The following is a 27,119-nucleotide window of genomic DNA, read 5'->3' on the forward strand; positions in this document are numbered from 1 at the left end:
AGCTGACTTTTCATGCTGTCTCTAAAGGAATGAAAGATTTTTTCCAAGCACTAAGCTCACTTAGCTGATTGCTCCTTCCTGTGTTTCCAAAAAGGCCAAAGTAAATAACCCAGTCCTTCTTTTCACTGTAGACAAGCCATGATCTGCTTATCTGTTCTCCATTTAAATGGAGAACAGATAAGCACTATATTTATCCAGATAAGTCGCTATATTTATCCACTAAATATAGCGACTAAAGCGCTAAGTTGGCAACACTGCTCTTTGCATGGTTTGTTTTCAAATGGTTTGCTGCTGTCTGTTTGGACCTTTCTGAACATGTGCAGCAAATGGACTGATCCAATATGGTGGACGCTGAAGGGGGGGGCTGAGACACACTTAATATTATCAGCGTTCTGATGGCATTTTAGCCAAAGGATTTTTATCAAAAACATAATTAATGTGCAGAAATAAGGAATAGTTGTATTAACCATACATGGAAACAGAGTTTTATGGGGCCCCCAGGAGCTTGGGGCCCTCGGCAACTGTCAGTATTGCCTAATGGTAAATCCCCCCCGCTAACAGCTTGGCTGAATTGCACCTGACTTAAAAAGATAGAAGAGTGCAGAGAGGCTGCATAGAAAATAGTACTTTAGATCAGTTTATTGTATCCACTGGATGTTGGATTGATTGTTTGCCTTTAAAGGCATTTTTAATGCATGTTAAAAAGTGACGTCTCGTCGTTGGGCCCTGGATCCAGACAGACATGGAGGACATTTTTATTCCAGTAAGAGGAGAAGAAGGAGACAAACAAGGAAAAGGAAGGGCATGAAGATAGTGATCAACACCAGGGACGAGGCAGAGGAACGGCCGATAGGATGAAGAAGTTTAGTTTCTAGAGACGTGGATCAGGTCACTGCTCATCTTCTTCTCCCACTAATGACCTCATTTTAAAAAGAATGAATCAACATTAGTCATGTTTGTTAACCTGACACCATCCCAGTCATGCATCTTCCCTCCCACTCAATCAAACTGCATATTTCAAAATAACCTTAATAACAAAACCACAGAAACAAAAAGGATTTGTTTGTTTTTTTAGATTTTCAGGTTTGCTTAGTTAGAGTCCAGTTGACAGAGCTTTAGTTCTGGTTTAGTTCAGGTTCTTTCGTTTTTATCTGGCTCAGATTAGACCGGATTACTTCTGCAGGGAGTGAATTCTGCAGGTCAACCAATCAATTCAATCTGATAGAAAACAAAGAGGTGGATTAAAAATAATCTGACTTCAGCAGATAGACTCTAAGATGCCTTCAGGGGGATTTGCTGTAAATTGGTGATAAATGAATAAACTGATTCAGCTCATATGTGAAACTAGATGATCACCTGTAGATTAAATTAACCAAACTGTTTGGACCTTTCTGAACATGTGCAGCAAATGGACTGATACAATATGGTGGACACTGAAGGGCGGGGGGGCTCCAGGAAGTTGGGGCCCTAGGCAGCTGCCCTGCTCGTACCAAGGCTTATACAAAAGGTTGATTTACATCAAAGGTCAAGCAAGGAAACAAACCTAACAGGAAAAGGTGGGGAGAAATGAAAGTCCTCTTATTCAGACCTCAGCAGAGACCTGAACATCGTCCATTTCTCCTCATCCAGCCTATCTTCACCTCCAGAACAGTTAAACCTTCATTTCCTCGTTTTTTATTCATAGCTTTGTTGTGAAGAGCAGCAGCCATTCATTGTAGCGTTTTATCGGATCGGTTTGCATCTCTTCTACAAGGCTTTAGAGGCGTTACCTCCTACTTTCCTTTTGAGAGGGAAGCGTACGTTTAAACAGCTGCACTGCAAAAAATATAAATCCAAATAAGTCTTTTTTTTTTAATAAATGGATTTTTTCTTGAATTGAGGAGGTAAATGATTCACTTTGCCAATAGAACAAGAGCATTTATATTTAAAATAAGAAAAAAACAACAACTGCATTGTCCTTTTTCAAGTGCATATGATCTAATTATCTTATTTTTAGAGTGAAAATACTGATTCCATTGGCAGATCATCTTCTTTACCTGCTCAGATTGAGGGGAAATACCCTTGAATTAAATAATGACTTATTTCTAGATCATTTCTGCAGTGTGGAGTCGTTCAGTACGGCCCGTTGTGTTTCTCCACCTCAGCGCACGCTGTGGTTCAGCTGTCAGGCTCCCAGAATCAGGACATGCTTAGGTGAGCGAATTATGCAGAGCATCCAGCTGGACTCCTCCCACCCTGAGGACGGCTCAGTGGGACGGGCGCTGTGCTTCCTCAGCGTTAGACATATAAGAGGCTTTGGGAGACAAGCTTTCCACCTGGCATGGAGGCTTTGCTTTCCAGCTTTCACTCTCAACTTTCTCTATTTACTGAACGTCAACAGATCCGTTTATCTCGGTCAGAACTGGAGGTAGGAGACTGGATCTCTTTATGTTTTCTCTCACATTGTGAAGCTTTGTTTTCATTTGCTTCAGCAGGATGTTTGTAATGAATGAAAGCAGCTTCTGTCTTTTATTGCATAAACTTATCAAAAAAATGATGCATTCTACTTAAAAATACTGTGAAAGTTTGTGTAGTTCACATAAACACATTTAGGTTTATCTCTGAAAACATTTCATTAAGTCCTTTCAGCTGCACAGTGATAAGATGATGAGCAACATGTTTGTTTTTGGGGTGTTGTAACGAGCAGTTCATTATGGAAAATAATGAAGCCGTTAAATGTTCCGCTTTTCAGGTCAGTTGTTCTTTAACATTCCAGCCATTCAGCTCAAATCACCTCTTGTGTTTAGCACAAGCAGCTCTTCTAGCTTTGTGTTGTTGATTTGAACATATGGTCATTTATTTTAGCATGAGACTAAACTTCATGAATCCACTTTTTCTTCTTAATATTTCACTTTATGATTTACTTCCTTCTCCAAGGTTGTCAATGTTTAAGTGGCTCCAGTCAGTAATTATCTCTCACAGCGCACCTCCTGCTGGTTTTAACTGTAGAAAAGCACATTTCCATTCAGGCATGTTCTGCTGCAGGTGAACCTACCATCCGCCTATTATGAGTTATTTATTTTTCTTAGTTTTTATGCATCTGTGGCAGAAGCATCATTTTGCACACGGCGGTTATTGTTTTCCACTTTGTATAAGAGACGAAAACCTGAGCTGAGTCTTTGCAGGTGAGAAGAAATCCGATGCATGATGGGAGTGTTTCAGGAAGATCTTTAGTCTCTAATGTTCTTGGAAATGTTGTAGTTACTCAGTGGTAGGTCATTAAAGTCTATATTTATTGAAAAAATGCTAATAAAAGTCATTTTTATTGTGTTTTTTGATTTGATGCAGCAGACCTCTGTGTTTGAAGAGAGAATTTAAAGGTATTTCATCACAGAAAGGAGAGGAGGGTTGGATTCATGATAGTAGGTGGAGGAACTGAGTTTAGTTCTCAGAACCAAGCATCACATTCTGCTTCTTTTTTTCTGGTTCTACAGAAACGGTTCATCCATCCGGTGACGTTCCTTTATGTAATAAGGCGACACTGAGGATGCTGTTTGATCAGATCTTGCAGATTGTTGAGTTTTTCTGTTTCAGACACTCATTAAGAAAACAACCCTCCTTGTATACAGAACTAAAACCCAGACCTGCAGCATCTGAAGCACCAGGGATCCTTTCTAACCTGATCCATTGGTTCCAGGGAAACTGTCCACACACAGACGATTTAACTATTTAAGTTTGCATTGATTGATCAGATCAAGTTCTGAGTTAAATGATCTTTAAATTGTCAGCCTGTCAAATGTTTAATTGTCTTTTTTTTATTCCTTAGTTTGTTTGTGTTTAATTCCTCCTCTTTTCTCTAACAGGATGTGTTAACGCTGCCCCGTTCCAGGGTCCCCCCTCCATCGTGTGACACAGACAAACCTCTGAGTCTCTGCATCTCTCTGGATGATTGTGTTGAACAGTGGATGTGATTAGGAGCAGGAGAATCTGCAGATTGACCATTTCTACTCACAGAGCCGTTCAGGACCTCTGAGAACCCCTCTAAGGGGGGATGCCAGTGTTGCTAAATGCCGACGTATCGTTCAGCTCCAGGCAGGAGCTCCTGGATCTGCAGGACGATGGAGGTCCCCTGTTGGACACGCCTAGTCCATTGGATTCCCAGACAGGAAGCCCCGTTGGGTCTGGTGCTGAAAGCCCCGGCACACCAGGAGCCGGGGGCCGAAATGGGCCCCTTATTTTCACAAGGGCTTCAAAGCTGCCAGGACAGTTTTATGAAGACGGCAGTCGGCCTGACACAGAGGTTCCTTTGGAGCTAACGCTAACACCCTCTGATCAACTGTGTGGTTGGGGAGCTCTGAAGCCCAAATTCCTCCAAGTGTTCAACACTCCGCGCTGGGTGCTGTTCTTCCTGTGCGTGGCCTCTTTTCTCCAGGGAATGATCATCAACGGATTCATCAACTCTGTGGTCACCTCCATCGAGCGACGCTTCGACCTGCCCAGCTCCCAGGCCGGTCTCATTGTCAGCTCCTACGACATCGCCGCCTGCATCTGTCTGTCCTTCGTCAGCTACTTTGGCGGCAGCGGGCACAAGCCCCGCTGGCTGGGGTGGGGGGTCCTCATCATGGGGCTGGGTTCCCTGGTGTTCGCCTTGCCTCATTTTACCACTCCCGCCTACTTGGTCAATGTGCAGGAGCAAATCGGGATGTGCTCTGCCAACGTGACCTACCAGTGCCAGGAGAAGGACGGCGAGGTGCTGTCAAACTATCGCTTCGTGTTCATGCTGGGCCAGTTTCTGCACGGCATCGGAGCCACGCCTCTGTACACGCTGGGGGTCACTTACCTGGACGAGAACGTCAGCTCCAAGTACGGACCCGTTTACATAGGTCAGTGCCAACAAGTCTGCAGAAAACTTCTCATTTACCTAAAGTCACAACTGATCAATTTCACCAAATTTCAAAGTTACATTTATTTTTTTTAACCTATATTGCAATTGTGATTTTATAGCAAATTTTCATTTGCACTAAGCATAACCATAGCTGTGTTCAAATGGCCGCCCTAACCCCTATATAGTGCACTATATAGCGATTACGAGATTTTAGATGAGTATCCGAACATCTAGTGGATAAAAAAGTAGGGGACTCGAAATTTCCCACAATGCACCTGGAAAAGCAGTGATCATCTACGCTCACTAGACGGGCAGCTATATCCCCAACTGCTTTACGACAGCTTTCCTCAGCAACCATTATGGAATTTATCTGAGGCAACAAATAACAAAGAAGGCGGGGAGGTGGAGTCACGTTTCCAACAGCAAGTGAAAAGTATGAATCATCTGTCTGAAAAGCCAGTTAACTGAGTTCACTATAGAGTGCACTATAGAGTCCCTGCTCTATATAGTGATGGAGGGATTTAGGATGGACGATAGGACACAGCCTTAGCCAATGTTTTATTCCAGTGTTTTATCTTTTCCATAACCTTGAAAGCCTGCTTTTCCAGATTCTATTACTGCAGTACTTTGCTGTAACATTTGCATGAAAAAGTTCTTACTTCTGCTATAAAGCATAGATCTAGGTGCTGGCTACAACTCTCTGTTCCCTGCTGTGTGACAGCATTCCCACTTTAACTGTATTACTTAGGGATGCACGATATAATCGGCCCCCTATCGGTATCGGCCTTAAAACTGAATATCGGACATCGGCCCCCCCACCGATATTTAACCCGATATTTGATCAGCTTCTGAGTTTCTAAATTCTAAAAAAAAAAAAAAATACTACTTCTTCTTCTTCCTCAAAAACTTATTTTTTACAGACTTAAAAACTTCTAAAGACGAGGGAAAAAATATTGATACATTAAAATATCCCAATATCTTCATATGCTGATATATTGCCATTTAAAAACACCATATCAATCTCTTTTACTAATGAAATATTGCTATATGTCATCGTTATGCTACGAAATCCCCCGAAAATTCACCAAATGTTGCCATATTTTTATATGTTGATATATTGACGCGGTATCGATCTATTTTACTAACAAAATCTCACAAAAATTAGCAAAATATCACGAGAGTTTGTAACAGAACGATGAAATTTCACAAGATCTTCAAAGTAAAATAGATCGATACCGCATTTTTAAAAATCAATTTGATATCAGCATATGAAAATATATTTAAGTATATTATTTTTCAAAGTGTAAGAAATGGATAACAAAACTGCTATTTTCAATGACTACTTATTTTTGTCCAGCTTTAACATCGGTATCGATATCGGTTATCGGCTACACGAGTTTTAAAATATCGGCATATCGGATATCGGCCAAAATCCCAATATCGTGCATCCCTAGTATTACCGCCATCCAAGGGAGAAATTTTGTGTCTTTTTTTGGTTAAATGTGTTGTGACTAAAATTTAATGCGATTTGAAAATTTTATTTTTCTATTTTGAGATTATATTGAAAATACAATTAATTTCCCAGCCCTAGTCACGACCCAAACTAACATGTGCTGAACTTCAGTACGTGGAAGTGTTTAGATGGGAATTTAACATTTAACTTGAAAGTTTTGAAGAAACGTGCCTCCAAAGAGGAACCTTTGAAAGTTATTTCTTTTACCGAGACGTTTCTCCCAGCGTCATTCTTCTCACTTATTCAGACCTGAAATAATTTCCATTCATGTCAGAGCTTCCTCTAACTAATTTCACAGCAATTTTATTGATGAAGCTCATTTAAACCAAAACTAATTCAGAAACAGGTTATATGACAATATATACATATATATATATATATATATATATATATATATATATATATATATATATATATATATATTAGTGCTGTCAAAATTATCGCGTTATTATCGCGTTAACGCGAGGCCATTTTAACGGCGATAATTTTTTTAACGTGAGATTAACGCTATGTGGTTTTATGGTACAATTTTCCAAGTACATCCCGCTGCAGCCTGCGAGAAGGCGGGGCTATTTTCCCCCAGTGTATGCATTTCTCATAGGCTTCGAGAGCGGAGCTCCTCAAGGAAAAAGACGCTCATACACTGGGTGGCGCTAGTGCCTTTTCTTTAAGCCCCACCACCAACAAACAAGTTGAGTGTCTGGTAACTAGTAGCAACCTGAAATACGCTGAGAAAACAGATTACTGAGGTGAAATGGAATCTGCTACGGCACTCTTGCTGTCTGTGTACGCCACAGGTCGGTATCGTGTCTGTGTGTGTGTTCTCATTTTTGTTAAGAGGCTGAAAAGTAACTTTCTAGAGCATAGACTACCTCCATCTAGTGATGTCGGTCTATTGATTTTGATGTATTGATTGAAAATTGTTCATTATTACCTTGGTTAATTAACATCTAATGTTAACTGTACTGCATTTTATAGCAGTAGGGTAAAATGCTTGTCTTTGTTCAAAAGACTGTATTAACTGTAAAGACTGTCTTTTACATCAGCCTGTTTTCAGGGCCTTTTTTTTGGCTACATATTTGTTATTTTTTGCTACATGCCTCCCCATCTTCTTGCCATATGTTTCTATGGCATAAATCAGTATCTGTGACCTGTTTTCATTTTAAAAAAAGAACATTGGCACAAACCTAGCCTGTATGTATTTTTTGTATGTTATCGAGAGTATTTAAATGATTTTCAATCAGAAAAAAAATTTGCAGTTAAAATGCGATTAATCGCGAGTTAACTCAGGCATTGATGCGATTAATCGCGATTAAAAAAATTTAATCGATTGACAGCACTAATATACTATATATATATATATATATATATATATCCTCGTGCCTACGAAACATAAACATCTCCTCCTTTTATGCATGTTTCTTTTCCATTAGAATGAATTTCTGACAAGCTTCGTTTCTAGTCCCAATTAGTGCTTAACCCCCTGTCCCAAAGCAATTGCGCCCATGGGAACCTGCGTCAAAAAGCACTTATGTTTCTAAACTATTTAAACAAAAAGATGCTTCCACAAAACACTATACAACCTAAAACTTCTTGGTTGTGGTTCGTTGCTTGCTTTGCATACCAGGCTCTTCCCTACCTTACTAGATGAAGGTTTGTTTAATTACATCAGAAAGATATTATTTTACATATTAAAAGTTTTAAAATTTATAATAAAAATATTTAATGTTCTTCATCGACTTATCCATTGTGAAGCGATAAGATTCATGCGATCTCCTCCTTAAGCCAACTCGCCACGAGTTAAAGAAACACAGTCCACCCCACAACCAAATGAGATGTACACTGTAAAACTGATCGATGACCCTCATATTAACTAGTTGTGCTGACACGCCTTGACCCTCTTTGGTCTCTCTCTCTCCAGGGATCTTCTACACAGCAGCGGTTGTGGGTCCTGCTGCAGGATACCTGCTGGGAGGTTACTTCCTGGACATCTACACAGAGGTCCACCTGACGTGAGTCCAGTGGGAACGACATACAGAGATCCACAGGATGAGAGGGACATACAGAGATCCCACCTGGAATAGTTCAGACTGTGTGGAATCTTTTAGATTTCACTTTGTTAGAGACGTGAGAATGACGGGAAAAAAATCCTCTGTGCCGTATGGCAGAAAGCATTAATACTCATACGTTTTCCTCCTTTTCATGCCACACTGCTTATTAATTTCCTTTAGAATTAATTTACAGACAGAGATAAACTTCTGTGCTTTGGAGGCGTCCCAAGATGAGTGCAGATTAAAGCCCTCATAGCTAAACCCCCTACCAAGCAGTTAGAAGCAGCCCCAGCTGAGCCAACCCCCTGACCTGCGTACAAAATAAAGCAGAAGCAGCTTAAAGTGTTTTCTAAACATTAATATCCTCAATCAACAACAAGATAGATGTCAAACAACACGATTAATCATTAAACCTAAAACTTCCTCCATGTTTTGTTGCCTTAGAGGTTCACTAAGGCGTGTCTTGCCTCTTTCAGTACTCAGGCTTCTCCTGCTCCTTCTAGGACAGGTTTGCTGTTGGAATTACATTTTATGAGAGATATTCATTGGTTAACTAAATAAAGTCTTGATAAAAGTTCAGCTGAATAAACAGCATCATTAATGCTCATCCAATCAGAGGCTTATCCATCTGTGAAGCAGCCAATAAAGATTCAAATGCATCTCCTCTTAAACCAATCAGCATCCAGAGTTTAAAAGACTTCAACTAACAGCTCCAGCCGCCAACAACCAACGTCTGAGATGGATCCGTGTCAGACTTTGATTCTGATGACCCTCATTCAACCCCTTCTCCATCCATCTCTCCTCCATCTGGTCCAACTTTCCTTCTCAACTTTCTCTATTTACTGAACGTCAACAGATCCGTTTATGTAGAGCCTGGTTCTGACAAAAAAATTCTCTCCACTGTCGCTCTACATTTCTTCATCATGGAGGTTCAACCTACACCTTGCCCCAGCTAGCATCCATCTCCATTCCACTGCCAGGCCTTTCATCCCTGCTCCCATTCTTCAGGGCTGAGGCCTGAGCACCAAAGTCCTAGAATATTACTAATATTATAATACTTTTGAGAGTTTCTAAGGTTGAAATAAATATTAAAAACTGTAAATCTTCAATTTGTTGCAGATAAGCTGAGTTGTTTGGAACAAATAATCAGAGATGAATGGAGATACTGACACTGATGTAGCAAATAAAAGCCAAAGATCGTCTTTAAACTTCTGATTTTACAGCCTCCATAACGGCGACACTATAATGTTAGTGATTGTTTGCTTTTATTTGAGGGAGTAACTGACATCAGGAGCAGTAAGCGGGTCAAAGGTCAGTGTCTCACAGAAAGTCGTGGTCTGTGTGTTGCAGAACAGAGATGACTCCAGATAACCCTCACTGGGTGGGGGCCTGGTGGGTTGGCTTCCTGGGAGGAGGAGCAGCTGCTCTGCTGGTAGCTTTCCCCGTGCTGGGCTACCCGCAGCAACTGCCAGGTACCATGGAAACGCTGTCGCTGTGGCATCAGCATCACAGCCATTCTAATGTTCATCTCACGTCATGTCCTGGGTTCATGCAGGGTCGCAAAAGCACCAGGCGGGACGGGTCTCTGAGGCCCACCAGCTGAAGGATGGGAGCCACGCTGAAGCATCGGACCCTCAGTTTGGAAAATCAGTCAAAGACATGCCGAGGTAGGAGTCTGATCAAAACGAGCCAAGTCTCTAAATTAACATTTAAAGCTTTTTAGAGTTTTCATCTGATGCACCAAATAAAGTACAATAAAGCTAAAACTGAATCCCTTTTGATCACTGCTGCTCTTTAGGGGATGGAAATGTTAATTTACTGTGTGGAAAGCTGTGCTAAAAAGCATCTTGTTTTTCAGTGCACTCTGTGTACAAAATGACAGTAAAAGTTGTCTAAGTCTTCCTGTTAGACCAGCGGCCGTCATCAGTGCGAGTAATAAAACTCCAGGTTTTCCAATCAGACTCCAAACTGTTGAATAGATGTGTAGTAAATGGAGTTTCTGACACGGCTTTAAAACACAGTATTTCCTGCTGCTGTGTTGATTTTATAGAAAAGGTGAAGAGAAGCTGATGCCAGTCCTTTTTTTAAATAAATTTAATCAACAATTACATCCAAGATGCTTTGGCCTGAGTTGAAGTTGTAGCTATTTATGTTTTTAACATTTTATTAGTTTAACCTAGGGTAGTAATTCAATAACGATATATATCGATCGATAGACGTGTAGCGCAATAGAAAAAAGAGAGTCGATAAAAGTTCGATAAAGAAACACAGTTTTCCTTCCTTCTCATTGTAGCCTAGCATGTAGGTTTATGCTAGTCACTGCTTCCTCCCAACCAATCGCAATCGCGGACCCAGGCACGCCGTCACCAAGCGCCGCCCTCTCAAACCCCAACACAGAGCACATGAAGATGTCGCAGCAAGGAGAGGCGGAGGAAATTGTTTCAAAGAAGGGTTTTTGTAGTTCGCCAGTTTGGCAGTATTTCGGTCATGGCAAGTCGGACCAAAAACAAACCACAGTCATCTGGAAAATGTGTAGGGAACCAGTGAAACCAGTCTGGTAACACAACCACCTTTTTTTTATCATCTCAGTCACTCACATCCGCAGGAGTACGAGCTGTGGAGGCCCCGGCGCGGCTCTCCTCCGAGGAATCTTCAGGAATTTCGGGAAAAAGAAAAAATAAATAAAATATATATATATATATATATATATATATATATATATATATATATATAAATTCAGTTCTGGGCAGTTTCCCACGTAGTTCTAACAATTGAGAGAAAAGTGCTAAGGGGCCAGAAACTTCAAAGTAATAACTCAGGTTAAAGCAGGAAGCTAAGCTGAACCAAAACGAGGTGCCAGCAGCACCTCTAGAAGAATAGGGGTGAGAAAACATCCCCCATAGAAATGCTAGGCTAAAGGGTGAGTTGATTTGGGTTTTTGTTCTTGTTGAGTGGAGTTTCCATGGTAGCCTAGTCCTACAATCTTTTAATTACCACAAGCTGGTGGTGGACTATTCCCAACCAAATAGGGGATTCTATTTATTTATTTGTTATATTTATTTTGGTCACTTTTCTGGTCACTTTAGTTTATTCTTTGTCAGTATTTAATAACATAACTCAGGTTATTTTTCTTTAAAACAATTCTGTTATGGTTAAAAAAGTTGGTTAAATAACACGACACCACGCACCATCAGGCTGAAAGTCGACCCCATCGAAAAATTCTCGCATGACTGAAAAATCGTCCTGAAAAGGGCAAAAGAATCATAAGTTCACTCTTGGCTTTAAAGGCACACTGTGTAACGTTTGGCCACTAGGGGCGCTAGACCTGTAACTGCCCATATTTTGCTTCTACTAAACATCAAAAATAATAACAAAGATATATGACTATATACTAGGAGCAAAGTATTAACTTATTAGTCTAATAATAAAGTTGAGTAAAGAGAATTTGTTTCATTTTCTGTCATTCTGCGCCAACGAACAAACTCCTTTCACTCGCTTTCACCTTTTGTCTTTTTTGGCTCAAAAGGTTTAAAGTTTTGCCTTCCCTCAGCCACGAGGCAGACAAGCAGGCAGAGAAATAGTAGAGCTGAAGCGTTAGCTCCATGGCTATAGAAGAGCCTGCGGTGGTAAAGCCATACGTTCTTCAAGGTCACATGACCTGGCCAAACGGCGGCGCACCCTCTCCCATCTGACATAGTCGGTACTTCAAGAGGGGAGCCCCGCTGGTAGCGTTGACAATCGCTGTATATTAGCCTGAGGAATCATTTAAAGTAACTCATAGACATGAAAAAGGTCACAAAGTCTGCGGTGTGCCTTTAAATCATGTGTTACAATTACTGACTCATTTTTCACACTCTGCTTGCATCTAATCAATAATACCAGCTTTGAATCTGTCGTATATTCTATGGACTTTTAAATTCCAGATATCCTTCGTTTTATCCTAAAGCCTTAGAACCTAGAAATAAAGTAAAAGATGTAGATAAATGAGAAGATCTTCTAAATTTGTGGAGTTTTGAATGTTGTATATAAACCACTCATTTAAAGGCTGGATATTAGCTGTCACCTCGGTAACGGTCATGAAAGCAGGACGTCGCAGGTGAGCGACGGTTAGGTGTCTGTGGGGGATTTACCATTAGGCAATACTAGGCACTTCACGAGGGCCCCAAGTCCCTGGGGGCCCCATAAAACTCTGTTTACATGTATGTTTATACAACTTTTACTTATTTATTCACATAAATTATGTTTTTGATAAAAATCCTTTCACTAAAATGCCATCAGAACGCTGATAATATTAAGTGTGTCTCAGCCCCCCCCCCCTTCATATTGGATCAGTCCATTTGCTGCACATGTTCAGAAAGGTCCAAACAGACAGCAGCAAACCATTTGAAAACAAACCATGCAAAGAGCAGTGCTGCCAACTTAGCGCTTTAGTCGCTATATTTAGCCACTTTTCAGACCCCTCCAGCGACTATTTTTCAAAAAAGCTCCTAGCGACAAATCTGGCGACTTTTTACGGTGTCACTGGCGGCTTTTGGAGACTCTTACGTGAAAGCATGTATCGTTCCTACTCTGCTGTGGGGCGCCTCCCCCATCCCAAACCCGTTCTCCCGCAGCGCTGAGTCCCTCTCAGTGCTGCAGTCAGAGCCGCAGGATGTTTACCCTCAGCGTCCAGACTGCAAATGAAGCGCGCATGCGCCGGGATTGACGGCGCAAATTGATCACGCGGTGCCGCTCCGCCCTGACTCACATTCAAGGCGGGAGCGAGCGGGATGTAAATGTAAAATGTTATTTGGTCTGTAACAACATTATTTCTCCCACAGCATCAATAACATGTATATCACTTCCTGTGGCAGATTATGCAAATTAGGCGATGACATCATTTAGCGACTTCTAGCGACTTTTAGCACAGCCAATAGCTACTTTCCTTACTGAGGAGTTGGCAACACTGACCCCTCTAGCACTTTGATTTCTAAAAAGCTCCTAGCGCCAAATCTAGAGACTTTTTTCAGCTACTGGAGACTTTGGAGACAACATCTAAAAGCAGCGAACTCTGCTCTCCAGAGCGAGTAGATTGGTAACCCCGCCTCCTGCTCTCCTCTATCTTGTCTGCTGTCATGATTCATGCAGCTATTTTTTCATCCAAATGAAAAATGGAGAACAGATAAGCAGATCATGGCTTGTCTACAGTGAAAAGAAGGACTGGGTTATTTACTTTGGCCTTTTTGGAAACACAGGAAGGAGCAATCAGCTAAGTGAGCTTAGTGCTTGGAAAAAATCTTTCATTCCTTTAGAGACAGCATGAAAAGTCAGCTGAGTACAAAACATAGAGAGGAAAACAGGAAGAAAAGGGACAAGAAGAGAGGGACACAACCTAGAACAGATAATGGATGTCTACTCTATTAACATTTCTCTATCTGGAGAACGGGTCTCTTTTATGTGTTGTCTTCTCCATTCAGAGGGGCCCGTCCTGTCTTTGCCTAGGGCCCCAAAATTCCTAAAACCGCCCCTGCCCCCAGAATGACGTCATCCTTTTGGGATTAGCACAGGATTACCTAAAACATTACATAAGGAGATTATCTATCTTTAGGTCAGCGGCAGTGATAATCTCTACAGCAGCCATTTCTGCAGACGGCTTTAATTAGAAAACGAAGCTGAGCTCGGTTTGCTCACAAACAAACAACCACATCTTCACATTGACTGAACTTTCTCCGTCTGCTTCCAGGTCTGTGCTGCTCCTCCTGAAGAACCCCACCTTCCTCTTCCTGTGTTTAGCCGGAGCCACTGAGGCTACGCTCATCGCCAGCATGTCCACCTTCGGCCCAAAGTACCTGGAGTCCCAGTTCAGTCTGAGCGCTTCTGAAGCCGCCACCTTGTTTGGTACGACACCGAGCCGACAGACCGAAAACCAGGGAAACTTACAGGAGAAAAAATAATAGGCTACAACAACCTGTTAGTACAGCGGCCGTGCTTTTAAACGGTTTACTAAGCTTTCCTGGTTTATTAAGGTCAAGAAAATATGTTACAAAAAAAGTGGCAAGAATCAAGTACAGTTAGTCAAATCTTTCCTGTCACAATTTCTTCTTCCCAAAGCTTTGAGCTGTAAAATATGGCAAGCCGATTGACATTTAATAGAAGCTCTATTGTTCCATTTGTAATTCTTTAAAATAAGATTCTTTCTGGTCAAAACTATGAGTCAGAACTTTACATAAAGATATCCTAAGTTAGATTTTTGCCAGCAAAAATTTCATTTCAGATCGCCAAAAATATTAGCCTGACGTAGTCCGACTCAATTCTAGTCAGAATATGAGTCTGATGCTGCTCCATAGAGCTGTGATTATGGGGCGTGTTTCGAACGAACCAGGGAAAAAAATGCCTCTGCACTCAATTGGATAGACCTACAACCAATAAGAGCAACGGAGTGCGTGACGTATGTTAAAGGAGAAGTTCACTTTTTAACACTTTAAGCCCATTTTCTGTAGTGTCCAGGATGAAATCGAATGATCGACACCAAAATTTTGACAATTGGTCCTGTCTCTGCTTTTTGGCTCATGCAGAATCCCCCCCTGGCTGCTTTAGAATGGCTAGCATAGAGCATGTCCGATAATGTCCTTAAAACAACCTTAAACGTTCTTTTTTTAAATATGCTACTCACCGGGTCGTCAGCGCTGTTCAATGACGTTCCAAAAAAAGTTTCGTAAAGAAAAAACGTTCCTGTAGTGTTTTATTTAGCATTTTGTAAATCCCATTGAGTTCTGTTGGAATAGTCAATATCCCTCCGCCACCGGAAACGGAAATGGGGCCTGTTTACGCTTAGTTGTAGTCTTTTCGCTTCACTCTGTGTCCTCCGACGTCGAGGTGCTAACGTCTCTGTTAAACACTTTAAAAAACTCTGAAAATGGAATACGAAAGGTGGATTCTTGATTCTCGACATCGGAGTACACAGAGTGAAGCGAAAAGACTACAACTAAGCGTAAACAGGCCCCATTTCCGTTTCCGGTGGCGGAGGGATATTGACTATTCCAACAGAACTCAATGGGATTTACAAAATGCTAAATAAAACACTGCAGGAACGTTTTTTCTTCACGAAACTTTTTTTGGAACATCATTGAACAGCGCTGACGACCCGGTGAGTAGCATATTTAAAAAAAAGAACGTTTAAGGTTGTTTTAAGGACATTATCGGACATGCACTATGGCAGCCATTATGAAGCAGCCAGGGGTGGATTCTGCATGAGCCAAAAAGCAGAGACAGGACCAATTGTCAAAATTTTGGTGTCGATCATTCGATTTCATCCTGGACACTACAGAAAATGGGCTTAAAGTGTTAAAAAGTGAACTTCTCCTTTAAGCGAGGCATAGTTGTTGTCCACAAAAATCAAAGCGTGCAGTTGCACGCCTATAATTCAATTCAATTCAATTCAGTTTATTTATATAGCGCCAAATTCACAACACATGTCATCTCAAGGCACTTTACAGTTCAACCAGATCATACAGTCAAATTGATACAAAGTTTTCTATCTAAGGAAAACCAGTTGATTGCATTGACTCATTGACTCAAATACAATCCCCCACACTAAGCATGCTTGTAGCGACAGTGGAGAGGAAAAACTCCCTTTTAACAGGAAGAAACCTCCAGCAGAACCAGGCTCAGTGTGAGCGGCCATCTGCCGAGGCCCACTGGGGTTCAAGGAGACAGAAGCAGAGATACAAAAAGCAGCTGTAAAAGGCGGCCCCGTCCAGGAAACACACAGCCAGGCAGACGAGCTCCAAGGCAGCTCCCATGCCAGAGGATGAAGAGAGCACATCCACTCAGTCACGGTCAGAGAAACAGGACCACACTGGAAAACAGGCCGATCTCCAACATCTATAAACAAGGGTGTTGATGGAAGCAGCACAGCTGATGTTTCTTTCCAGGATGACGTCACAGCCAAACAGGAACAGACGAGGCAAAGCTACTCTGAGGAAAAGCAGAGAGAGCAGAAGGTTAGAGATTGAACTAACAGATTCTGCAGAATAGGAAAATAGAGAGAGAATGAAGCAGAATGATGAAATGGGGGTCCCTATGTCCTCCAAAAGTATAATAAGAAGTATAATAAGAAGATGATACTTGATCGCGTTTCTCTGTTCCTCTTTTAAAATTAATTTGCTGTCGATATCTTCTAGAACAGACCTAATAGCAGAATCTACTCACCTAAACTCTCCAGCGGCAGCCATTGTTGTTGTCACCCAAGCGCACATTGGTCACGTGGTTGATTACGTGACTGTTGGTCATCTGTCCATCATCGTATAAAGCCCGCCCTGACAATTTGATTGGATCGCCTGACAGTGGGCGATAATACTCGCGCTACTATGGAGCAGAGCCAGACCGAACTTCCCCGACCTCAAACTTTGTGGGCGGGACTAAGTTCGGAATGGCACCCAGGCTACAAAAATATAGTGGTACTAGTAAGAATAAACTTTCCAATACCTTCAAATCTAAACACATCTTAAGATGCCCCTTTGACATTTATTAGCTTGACTGAATATGTAACCCGGATGTCTCAAATGCTTTTCTAGTATAAATGAATGTTTCAGATATCTAAAATAAACATTCTTCCTATCTAAAAATTAATTCTGGCGAGGACGAACTACTATCTAGTTTCAGATCCTAATAATAGAGTATGTGCTCGTGAAAATTACTATTTCAGGTTTCAAAAATGAATATAACATTACAGAATATACAGAAATCCGATTCTTGACATCAGAGATATATTTCTGGTTGTAGAAATATAATTACAGATATCAACCATTGCTATTTTAGACTCGTTACATTGGAATTTCAGATATTTAAGTTTTAACAATGTCTATCAAGGTGTATATAGATATCTGAAATGTAGTTTTTACTAGAACAAATTTGATTCCAGAGTAATTAAAATTCAATTTCTGTTGTTATAAATGTAATTAGTGATATCTAAAATAAAATCCTGACTAGGAACATTGTAATTGTGGCTAGCTAGGATGCTTTAGTGCTCTCTCTAATAGAAATGGGGCCAGCCTATTTTAACGGAACCGTATTATTATTTTTCAAGTATCTAAAACTAATTTTAGCTATCTGGAAATCTTATGAAACTAGTCCTAAAATAAGTAGTTGATCTGTAATTGTATTTCTACTAGCAGAAATATATTATTGAAGTCAAGAATTAGATATTCTGTAATGCTATATTCATTTTTGATATCTGAAATAGTAATTTTCACTAGGACTAAATCTATTATTGAGATCTGAAATTAGAGTTCATCCTCATCACAATTCATTTTTAGATAAAAATAATGTTTATTTTAGATATCTGGAAGTAAAAGCCCAATACACATGGATGGGGAAAAGTGACATAATTTATACTTGTAAGAATTACATTTTAGAAATCGGAAATGTTTATTTTGAATAGGAAGAAATGCATTTAAGACATCTGGATTACATATTCAGTCAACCTATTAAATGCCAAAAGGCCTTCCATAGCATGTGAGCTGAATGAATGATCACCTTTACAATCTGATGCGTTTATATACACTATAGTTGAATAAACCTTTGGTTCAAAATGGTCTTGGTGCCCAATTTGTTGGTACTTGACGATACTGATAGCACTATTTAGTGCTGGATCGGAGCTCCACCTGATACTAGTATTGGTATTGGTGCAACGCTAATAAACACACCCGCCTTCAGCTGCTGAGGATTAAATCAGCTGCTCCCCTGATGAAGGAAGCTAACAGTAAACTAGCGACAGCCTCAGATGTTCTTCGTTTGCTGCCGGTTTGTCACCTCTGAACCAAAGCCTTTAGATCTGTAAGAAAATGTAAAAAAAAAAGTGATCTTTTTCATCATAACCAAATAATACAGAAAACAACTTCCAGACGCAAACTTTGTCTGAGAAAAGATGAATGAAGGAAAGGCTGGAAGCTGGAAAATAAAAAATAAAACCATCGATTTTTCAACAGTTAGAAGACGTTCACTTTTTAAAGCCTCTTGTTTCTTTTCACCCTCCAGCAGATCTGTTTGTTCTAAAGAGGAACTTTACTGGATCGTTTTCCCTTTGTTGAAGGAAATAGGTCAGAAAGCTGTGAAACTGGTTTGTGTTTCACCGCCATGGTTCAAAACTAACCGTTATCCCTCAGCCAATGAAAACGCAGGATCAGATTTCACCGTGTCTGATTGTTCTTACATAGAACTGGTGTCGAATGTTTTCTCTCTTTGTTCCCAGTTTTACTTCACGCCCTCTGGAGCTTCTGCTTCTTTCTTCCTTGTTTGTCTCCACCTGTAATATCACTTTCCTCCATGTCCTTCTGGATCCAGGGCCCAGCGACGTGACATTGCTGTTTAACACGCATTAAATATGCCTTTAAAGGCAAACAATCAATCCAACATCCAGTGGCTAAAATAAACTAATCTGAAGTAATATTTTATATTGCAGCCTCTCTGGACTCTTCTACCTTCTTTTTATGTTGGGTGTCAGTTTGGCGAAGCCGTTAGCACCAGTACAAACATTTAGCATTTTATCTGATTAACACAGAGCGGAAAGTTAATTCCAATTTTATCTGCATCCAAATTTGTAATCTCATTTCAAACCTGCACACATTTTACAATACATATAATGACAATACATACAATACATATGCATGGCTTGAAAAGGGGATGGAAGAAGCAAAAGCTTAAACATATCCAATCCCCTCCCGCTCATCCCAGGGACACTCCTGCAAACGACAAGACAACACACTGGCCCAACGCTCCCCGTCCCTGCAACCCCCTCCCTACAGTACACCACCCTCATAGAACATCACTCACTCTCTTCCAGGTATTTTCTCAGGACATCCCGCTTAAATATTATTTTGAAACGGTTTATGTTTTGTTCCTCCGCTAAACTATTCCAGAGGGCAACACCACAACTTGAGATGCACATTGATTTCAAGGTAGTTCTTACTTTTGGTAACCTGACTCCGCCAGATGGATTTGCTCCGCATATCCATCTGGAAACCTTCCGTTGAAGTAATTTTGCGAAGGGGCGAAAATACTGGTTAGCTGATTGGCCTATGTTGGTGATAGACGGGCCAAATAAACCAATCAGATCAACGAAGCATATGACGTACTAACAGAGCGACGACGAAGAGGAGCCAATTGATAGAGCAAACTCTTGCCGAAACCAGTCGAGAGAAGAGCAAAAACATCTTTTCCTCTGAGAAAAGCCTCCAGAGCAGTGTTTTGCGCTTCTTTCACTGAATAAATACTCTGTAATTCCGATAAAACTTGGTCGATAGCCACGCTAACGCTAGTTTCATCGGCTGAAGCCGCCATGTTCTTTAGACTGAACTGTAGCGCTTCTCGTTGCGTCACACCTCAACCCGCCTCAAAGCCAACGCTGATTGGACATTCGTTTGGTCAACGGCTCCAAATTTTCTTTAACGGAGAGTCTCCAGACTGATCTGCGAGTGAAACCTTGGAAGCTCGCGAGATCAGGATGGTCTCACGAGGCTATACTTTTGGTTGGTAGAATCAATTTTCGCCTCTAAGATTATAAGTGCGAAGTGCCTCCCGCTCCTGAAAGAGTTTTAAGACATTTTCTGGAAGAGCGCCAGTTGACGCTCTGAACATTATTTGCGCAGTTCTTAAGTTTACAAGATCAAACAATTTTAAATTGGAGGATTTTAGAAACAATACATTTGTGGGATGTAAATAATTTACTTTATGAACGATTCGAATGGCTCTTTTTTGCAGTGTAACCAGGGGCTGAAGATTGGACTTAAAATTATTTCCCCAAACTTTGATAAATTAATTCAAATACGACATAAAGACTGAGCGATACACAAGGAACAATGCATTTCAGTTGAGGAAGGGACGTGCTCTGTTCATCACTCCCACAGATTTAGCAACTTTTGTGCGCAAATAATTAATGTGATCTTTCCAGGACAATGTCTCATCTATAATCACACCCAAAAAAGTATTTTGTTTAACCTTCTCTATTCTTACATTATCAATAATAATTTCAATTGGAACATTAGTTTCCCGTTTACCAAATAACGTTAGTTTAGTCTTTTTCATGATGATCATTCATTGTTGTTGAACCATTTGTTTAACTTTAACATTTTGATTGTTACTTGCACCAAGGGTTGCTCATAGTTGTCACCAGTGAATACAATATTAGTGTAATTCGCGAAAAGTACAAACTTCATAACAGAAGACACATTGCAAATATCATTTATGTACATCATAAATAACGTTGGACCCAAAATGGAGCCCTGCGGTACTCCACACATTATGCCCCTGAGCCCAGATTTACTCACCAAATAGATACATTCATCCAAACTGGGTATATATTGACATAATTATTGTCTTTAACTTCATATTTTAGACAGATTGATGCCACTGAACCCAAACAGAGTCTGGCTTAAATAAACAAACTGAACTAAACTTTTTTTAGTACGGAGGCTGAGAGCTGTGCTACTCAACCTCTTTTTTTTTGCCTTATCGAGATAATGACATAATGTCGTTATCAAGTTTAAACCATTAATTGTTTTCTCAAGATAACAAGATAATTACAGTAGCAGACATTCAAAATGGCGCTTCCCATTCAAACGCCAGCGGAATGGCAGCAAAATCCCCTCCAACTTCCAGCATTCTCCTGGGCGTGCATACTCTTTGCATACCCTTTCACTGAATTACAGGGTCTGACCAGGAGATAACGCTTCTCTTTAGATCTTAATGTCCACAAATCATGACAAAAAGAATATTTTAGACGTTTAAAAAGGAATTGTAGGGGACTAGCCAACATCAAGGAAAATGGGGAAATTTAGAATGGATTCTACTGTATGTTGTTATCACAAGAAAACAGTTATTGACCTCTTGAGATAACAAGATGATTTTTTCCTCTCCATTGTCGCTACAAGCATGCTTAGTGTGAGGGATTGCTGAAGAGTCAATGAGTCGATGCAATCAACTGGTTTTCCTTAGATAGAAAACTTTGAATCAATCTGACTGGATGATCTGGTTGATCTGGATCTATAAAGTGACCTGAGATGACATGATGTGAATTGGAGCTATAGAAATAAACTGAATTAAAGGTACACTATGCAACCGGTGTTGATTTTCCAGTGAGGCTCCCTCCAGAGGGCGAAAGTAAAAGTGCACTGTCGTAAATATGCTCAGCTGTTCTCCTGGTTTCTCCGTCAAGCCAGGCGCGGTTGTTTTCAGCTTAGCAGCGAATGACTAACGCTGCGTTCACACTGGACGTAGCTGGCGCGACAGAAGCAGCGAGTTTACATGCAAAGTCAATGGTTGACGCGCGTCAAGGCGCAGCAAAAGGTCCAGCGGCGCGTTTTGAGCACCAGGCGCAGCACGTCTGAGCAGCTGAAGCAGCGCGTCGGGTGCGTTTAACGCAGGGAGAGAGACACAGCGCTGATGATCTCTCCTCTTAAACAGTTTATTGACGCCTAAATTAACTTAAAATGCAGAAATCTGCCGGCAGAATATGCAGTTTGGATTATTTAGATGAAAAACACCTACCAGCTGCCGCGGTGAACCGCTGCTGATGAAGGGATCCATACTGTCGGCGCCCCGCTGGTATGTGGGGGTCTGAGCGGCTCCGACAGAAAAAATATTAAAGGCAGGATAATAATCTGAATGAACTGACTGCACTGATTACGTTTTCAGGTGTATTTTCTCACTTAAACACATATTAAAACTACTTTATTCCCACTGATCACAGCAAATATAGCTGCAAGGCAGAGAAAGGATAGTGAAGCTCCGCCCAACGCGCCTCAGACACAGCCGGAGCAGCAAAGCTGCTTCAGCCGCGCGTCAGAACTAACTGGTACAAGCAGCAAAAATGAAGCAGCAGACGTGATTTTGCTGCTTTTGCTGCGTGATCGTAGCATAACTGCACAAAGATCGCCACTGTGCTAGCAACGAGAATGCTTTTAACTGGGGGGTGTAGCAGTTCTAGCCGTAAAGCAAGACTGACTCTCACGAGACTTCTGAGCCTGTGGGTGCGGGTCGGTGCTCCTGCAGTTGCAAGTGCAGTATTTCCCCCACAGACGACCAGGGCGGCCGAGAATACCTTTGTTCAACCTGAAATGACTCATTTAATTATCCAAAACGTTATGGAACACATTAATTAACTGAAAAATGTTGCATAGTGTCCCTTTAAATAAGCTTAAATTGAATTGAATTAACCTGTCTGAGTAATGAATGAGGCTGGATAACAGCCGTCCATCCAGTCGTTCTTTTTGCTTTCACTCATTTTCGGGTCGTTGTGGATGATTGGATTTCATGGAACACAGTAGAAAGAAATCTCACTGATTTTTAATGAGAAACTTTAATCTGGAGTCATTTGGGGGTTAAAGCATCTTATAGCTGTTACAGGCGTAACACCAGGGCTGTTCAGAAAGCACCCGGCACTAAGGCGCCCGAGGCATGAATCAGAAATGGAAGCAAATCATCAAACCAACAACGTCGTTTAGTTACCTAAAAGTTAAACACAGGATTATTTACAGAATGACACATAGGCTGCCGTTACTGTTTGTGGTATTGAAGGATGGAATCAGTTTTAGCGCACACCAATCATCACAAACACTAATGAGAAAATTATCATCTGGTTATCACGGAAAAACCACAGTGAAAAAGTATCAGAGGGAAACGACTCCTCTGGGCTTCCATAATTTAGCCCTCTACTTTGCATTTGATTTGTTCTAAGTGGAAACATTTGTAAAAATAATTTCTGCCTTTTGTAATTTATTTACATGTATATTTTTATCTTGAAATTGATGGGGAGTCATGTGTAGGACGGCCTTAAAGCATAACAGCCAATAATCAGAGGATCATACGTGAAATCAGCAACCTAAGAAAACAAATTTCTTAAGATCCTATCCAGCATCTAACAGACTCCCATCCTACTGATACTCAATGCTAACAGCATTTAGCCATCAGTACACATCTGATTAGCAGGAAGCTGTTTTAGTTCTTGCTAAGCCAATCAGAGCCTGAGGCCTTGGAGGGACTGAGATCCTGTCACCATTCTCGCTTCCATCCAGGCCTCAACATGCAACGCTAAAACAAATTTCCCTCTTCATGGTGATTTCTCCCGCTGTCTCTGACCCGTTAGGATTCATGGTGGTACCAGCAGGGGGCGGCGGTACCTTCCTGGGGGGCTACATCGTGAAGAGGTTGAACCTGCGCTGCCGAGGGATCATCCGCTTCTGCATGATGTCTGCGCTGGTCAGTCTGCTCGCCATTTTCATCTTCCTCATCCACTGCCCCAACGTCCCCATGGCCGGCGTGACAGGCCCCTATCAGCCTGGGCTGATGGGAGAGCGCCGACTGGACCAGGACAAACACCTGTATGCCAAACTCAGCCAATCAGGACTCAGAAACAGGTGAGCTCTAAACGCCAAACAGCTGGAAGCTGAAATAAAGAGTTACATCCTGTAATCTCCATTTATTCCCATTTCATGTTAGCTAAGAGCCTCTTATTCGCTTCGGTAGGTTGTCATTTTAAAGGAAGGAAGGGAAATAAAAGGAAAGGCCTCTAATAAAGGTCAACAATAAAAATCTAAATTCTTATGGGAGAATTATCCTGCCATGATGCAGGAGCACATAATTTCAATTTGAGAAAAGAATTTCATCTTCTTGCACTCAAAACTTGAAATCAAATATTTTCTCTTCTCTGTCAAATCTTTGTTTCTTCTCTCAGATTTAATGCTTCTTACACAGATATTTTCTCCTCTCGCTTGCCTCCTTCTCTTCGCGCACAAACCGCGCTCTGCTCGAGTCTCAGATACGCCCAGTCGGCCTCAGCTTAATTTCTGCTGGAGGCAGAAATAAAAAAAATTAAAAAAAAGTTTGCTAGTCAGGGCAGATGCTAATTCTGCCTCCAGCAGAAATTAAGTTACTTTTCATTGGTGATTCTTGAATCGCCCTTTATTATTTCCTTTTTTTATTTTCCTGATTGTTGTTGTTTTTCAGCTTCTTATTTTAATAGCTTTTAAATTAAAAAGCCATTTTATTGTCAGTAAGGTTTATCACAGACACACTCAGTAGAGTTATACAAGCGCACCCTGTCTGAGGCTGTCGTTCTATTGGCTGGAAAGGTTGCTAGGCGACGATCCGATCCAATCTGAGAGAGAGCAAAAAAAATCCGCAAGCAGAGCCTACGGGTTTGGGAGCGTATCTGAGACTCGAGCAGAGCGCGGTTTGTGCGCGAAGTGAAGGAGGCAAGCGAGAGGAGAAAATATCTGTGCAAGAAGCATTAAATCTGAGAGAAGAAACAAAGATTTGAGAGAGAAGAGAAAATATTTGAGAGAGAGTGCATGGTTTGAGTGTGAGCGTTATAAGTTTTGAGTGCAAGAAGATGAAATTATTTTCTCAAATTCAAATAATGTCTCCCATACATTCTAAATACTAAACAAGAAGTAAAACAGAAGAGCAGTCTTGGTAAGAAAATAACTAAAACATAATAAGAACCAGTGTTGCGCCAATGACTTGTTTTGGCCCCCCCACCTGGCTATGCAGTGTCAGCCGATATCGATACCATCTATTTGAAATTGATGTGTGTGTATATATGAAGAACTGCAGACTAATTGGATGTAAACTAATTGCCATCATGGCTTCATGTCAAGCTGCTGCCTTCCTTTGTGAAGCAGGAAAAAGACTAAAACAAAGTGAATCCAGTAGAACTTTTTATTCCCTACCTGGAAGGGGTGACAATAGTTGAGGAAACGTTTGGCTCTCAAAAGGGTATTGGTGCCCTATTGGTTGGTACTCGCCAAAACCACCATCTTAGTGCTGGATCGGGGCCCCATCCGATACTGGTACCGAGGCAACACTAATAAGAATCTCCAAATCAGAGACTAAGCCGGGCGTACACTGCAGGATTTCCTTCCCTTTTCTGGCCAATTCTCCAATGGCGAGAATTTTTCAATCAGATGGTGCGTTATGTCGTGTACAGGGCGTAACGAGGGGCGATCAGCGTCTCATGGCCACCTCCCCATCAGGAATCATAAGGTCAGGAGAAAATTAAATGGCCGTCATAAGGTGGTCGTGGGCAAACTAGGGCCGTTTCTCAATATGCGTTCTTGAGCGTTCTCGTGTGCTCGTGACACGTCATCAGCCTCAGCCCGAGTACCGTTCCAATTCTGGAGAACGCCAGATCGAGAACACACCATATCCCCGGATGTTGTTCTGGCCCCGCCCTCTTTATCGAGCATGCATCAGAGCAGACTTGTGCGTTCTTCAGACTGACCGCTTCCCCAGAATGCCCCGCGGCCGCAGCTTGATTCCAGACAGCGCTCCCAGTGTTAAGTTAAACATTCCCTTTTCTGCTGCTGTTCTTCAAAAGTACGTTTTGAAATCGTTTGAGGCGATAACATTATACATTGAAGCCTCCCTGTGTGGTCTGTTTACAGAGTTAGTGCGACATAAAAAAAAAAAAGTCCAACGTTGAGCGGACCAGAGTGACCAGCAGACCTCCGAGGGTAACCGCAGCCAGGGCTAATGTTACGCCGTCTGTAGTGCACTTCTCTCGGTCTAGTTATGTGTGAACTACCGCTCGTTCTGATGGCGGTTTTTTGCGGTTCAGTAATTTTTTTTTATGTTTTTTAAGCTTTAGAAATTAAAAATATTGTTTTCAAAATGTTTTGTGTAGGGAATAAATAGTTTTGACTGTTAAAGAAATGCTAAACAACGTTGCCTGTGATGACGTCATGAGTACGCTTCTGTTCCAATACACATACGTGCTCGCGTTCTCGTCAAGTCCGATCTTCCTGCGTTCTCGCCAAGAACGGACTTGACGAGAACCCGAGTACGTACTCGCGTTCTCGTGAATTGAGAAACGGCCTAAGATTCTCCTTCTTCCTCTCTAGCCTGCATACAATCTATCTGATTTTTTTCAGCAGGAAATCCTGAAGATGGGTTCAAAGTCACAAACTGCTGGTTTCAGGTGGAGGATGCTGATGCTTTAAGGTGGACCAGAGTTTGGCTGTTAAGATGAGCTTGAGCTGCTTATAACTTTCCATCATTAAAATTATAGAATTAGATAATGAATTAATTAGAAAGAAAAATATGAAACATTGCATTAATTAGAAAGTTAAAGGGACGGCAGTGGAATGAGACAATAAAAGAAAGTTTAAGGAGTTGGGAGATGAACATGGAGGTCCTCCTCAGCTGATGAAGGTCTGACTTTACTCTTCCTCCCTCTGAAAGGAGAAGTTTATCTAAAAAACCTGAATAAGTTCAGCTATTCAAGCTTTTCTTCTCTCTGGAATTCAGAGCTGAACTTTAAACAACCTGAAAGGAAATGTTTGTTAAAGGTCTGAAACTGAAATATTTATTCTCAGCAAAGGTAAACAGACAAGGTGACTGTTTTAACCTGAGCAAACAAAACCTTTATCTTATTCTAATGATAAAAAATACTCATTCCATTGGCAAATCATTTATCTGCTCAAATTAAGGATAAATAAACTTGACTTAAGAAATGCTGATTTATTTCTAGATTGGTTTTGCAGTGTTGATCAATGCTAAATTTATTCAGAATAAAACACTGCAAACATTTCTTAAATCAAGTTTATTTACCCTAAATTTTAGTGTATAAATAAGATGATTTGCCAATTTATTTAATATTTTTACTCTTAAAATAAGATATTTAGATAATATGTGCTTGTAGATCTATAAGACAATT

General features: G+C 41.0%; 1 protein-coding gene across 4 annotated transcripts in view; it reads left to right on the top strand.

Annotated features, from left to right (window-relative positions):
• Positions 1 to 27,119, top strand: part of slco4a1 (solute carrier organic anion transporter family, member 4A1) — a 50,290-nt gene that overhangs the window by 17,730 nt on the left and 5,441 nt on the right. For 3 of the 4 annotated variants that reach the window (XM_038269124.1, XM_038269120.1, XM_038269123.1), the window contains exons 2-7: positions 3,843 to 4,862; positions 8,299 to 8,389; positions 9,779 to 9,900; positions 9,984 to 10,095; positions 14,151 to 14,305; positions 23,550 to 23,820. In XM_038269124.1, the coding sequence (XP_038125052.1) occupies positions 4,031 to 4,862; positions 8,299 to 8,389; positions 9,779 to 9,900; positions 9,984 to 10,095; positions 14,151 to 14,305; positions 23,550 to 23,820 (1,583 nt within the window). In that variant the 5' untranslated portion in view covers positions 3,843 to 4,030. Of the gene's footprint in view, positions 1 to 2,285; positions 2,408 to 3,842; positions 4,863 to 8,298; positions 8,390 to 9,778; positions 9,901 to 9,983; positions 10,096 to 14,150; positions 14,306 to 23,549; positions 23,821 to 27,119 lie in introns of those variants that run through there. The other variant, XM_038269122.1, reaches the window with a different exon arrangement.

Source organism: Cyprinodon tularosa, unplaced genomic scaffold (assembly GCF_016077235.1).
Source record: "Cyprinodon tularosa strain WSP-4 unplaced genomic scaffold, ASM1607723v1 ctg720, whole genome shotgun sequence".
In the NCBI taxonomy this organism is placed as follows: domain Eukaryota; kingdom Metazoa; phylum Chordata; class Actinopteri; order Cyprinodontiformes; family Cyprinodontidae; genus Cyprinodon; species Cyprinodon tularosa.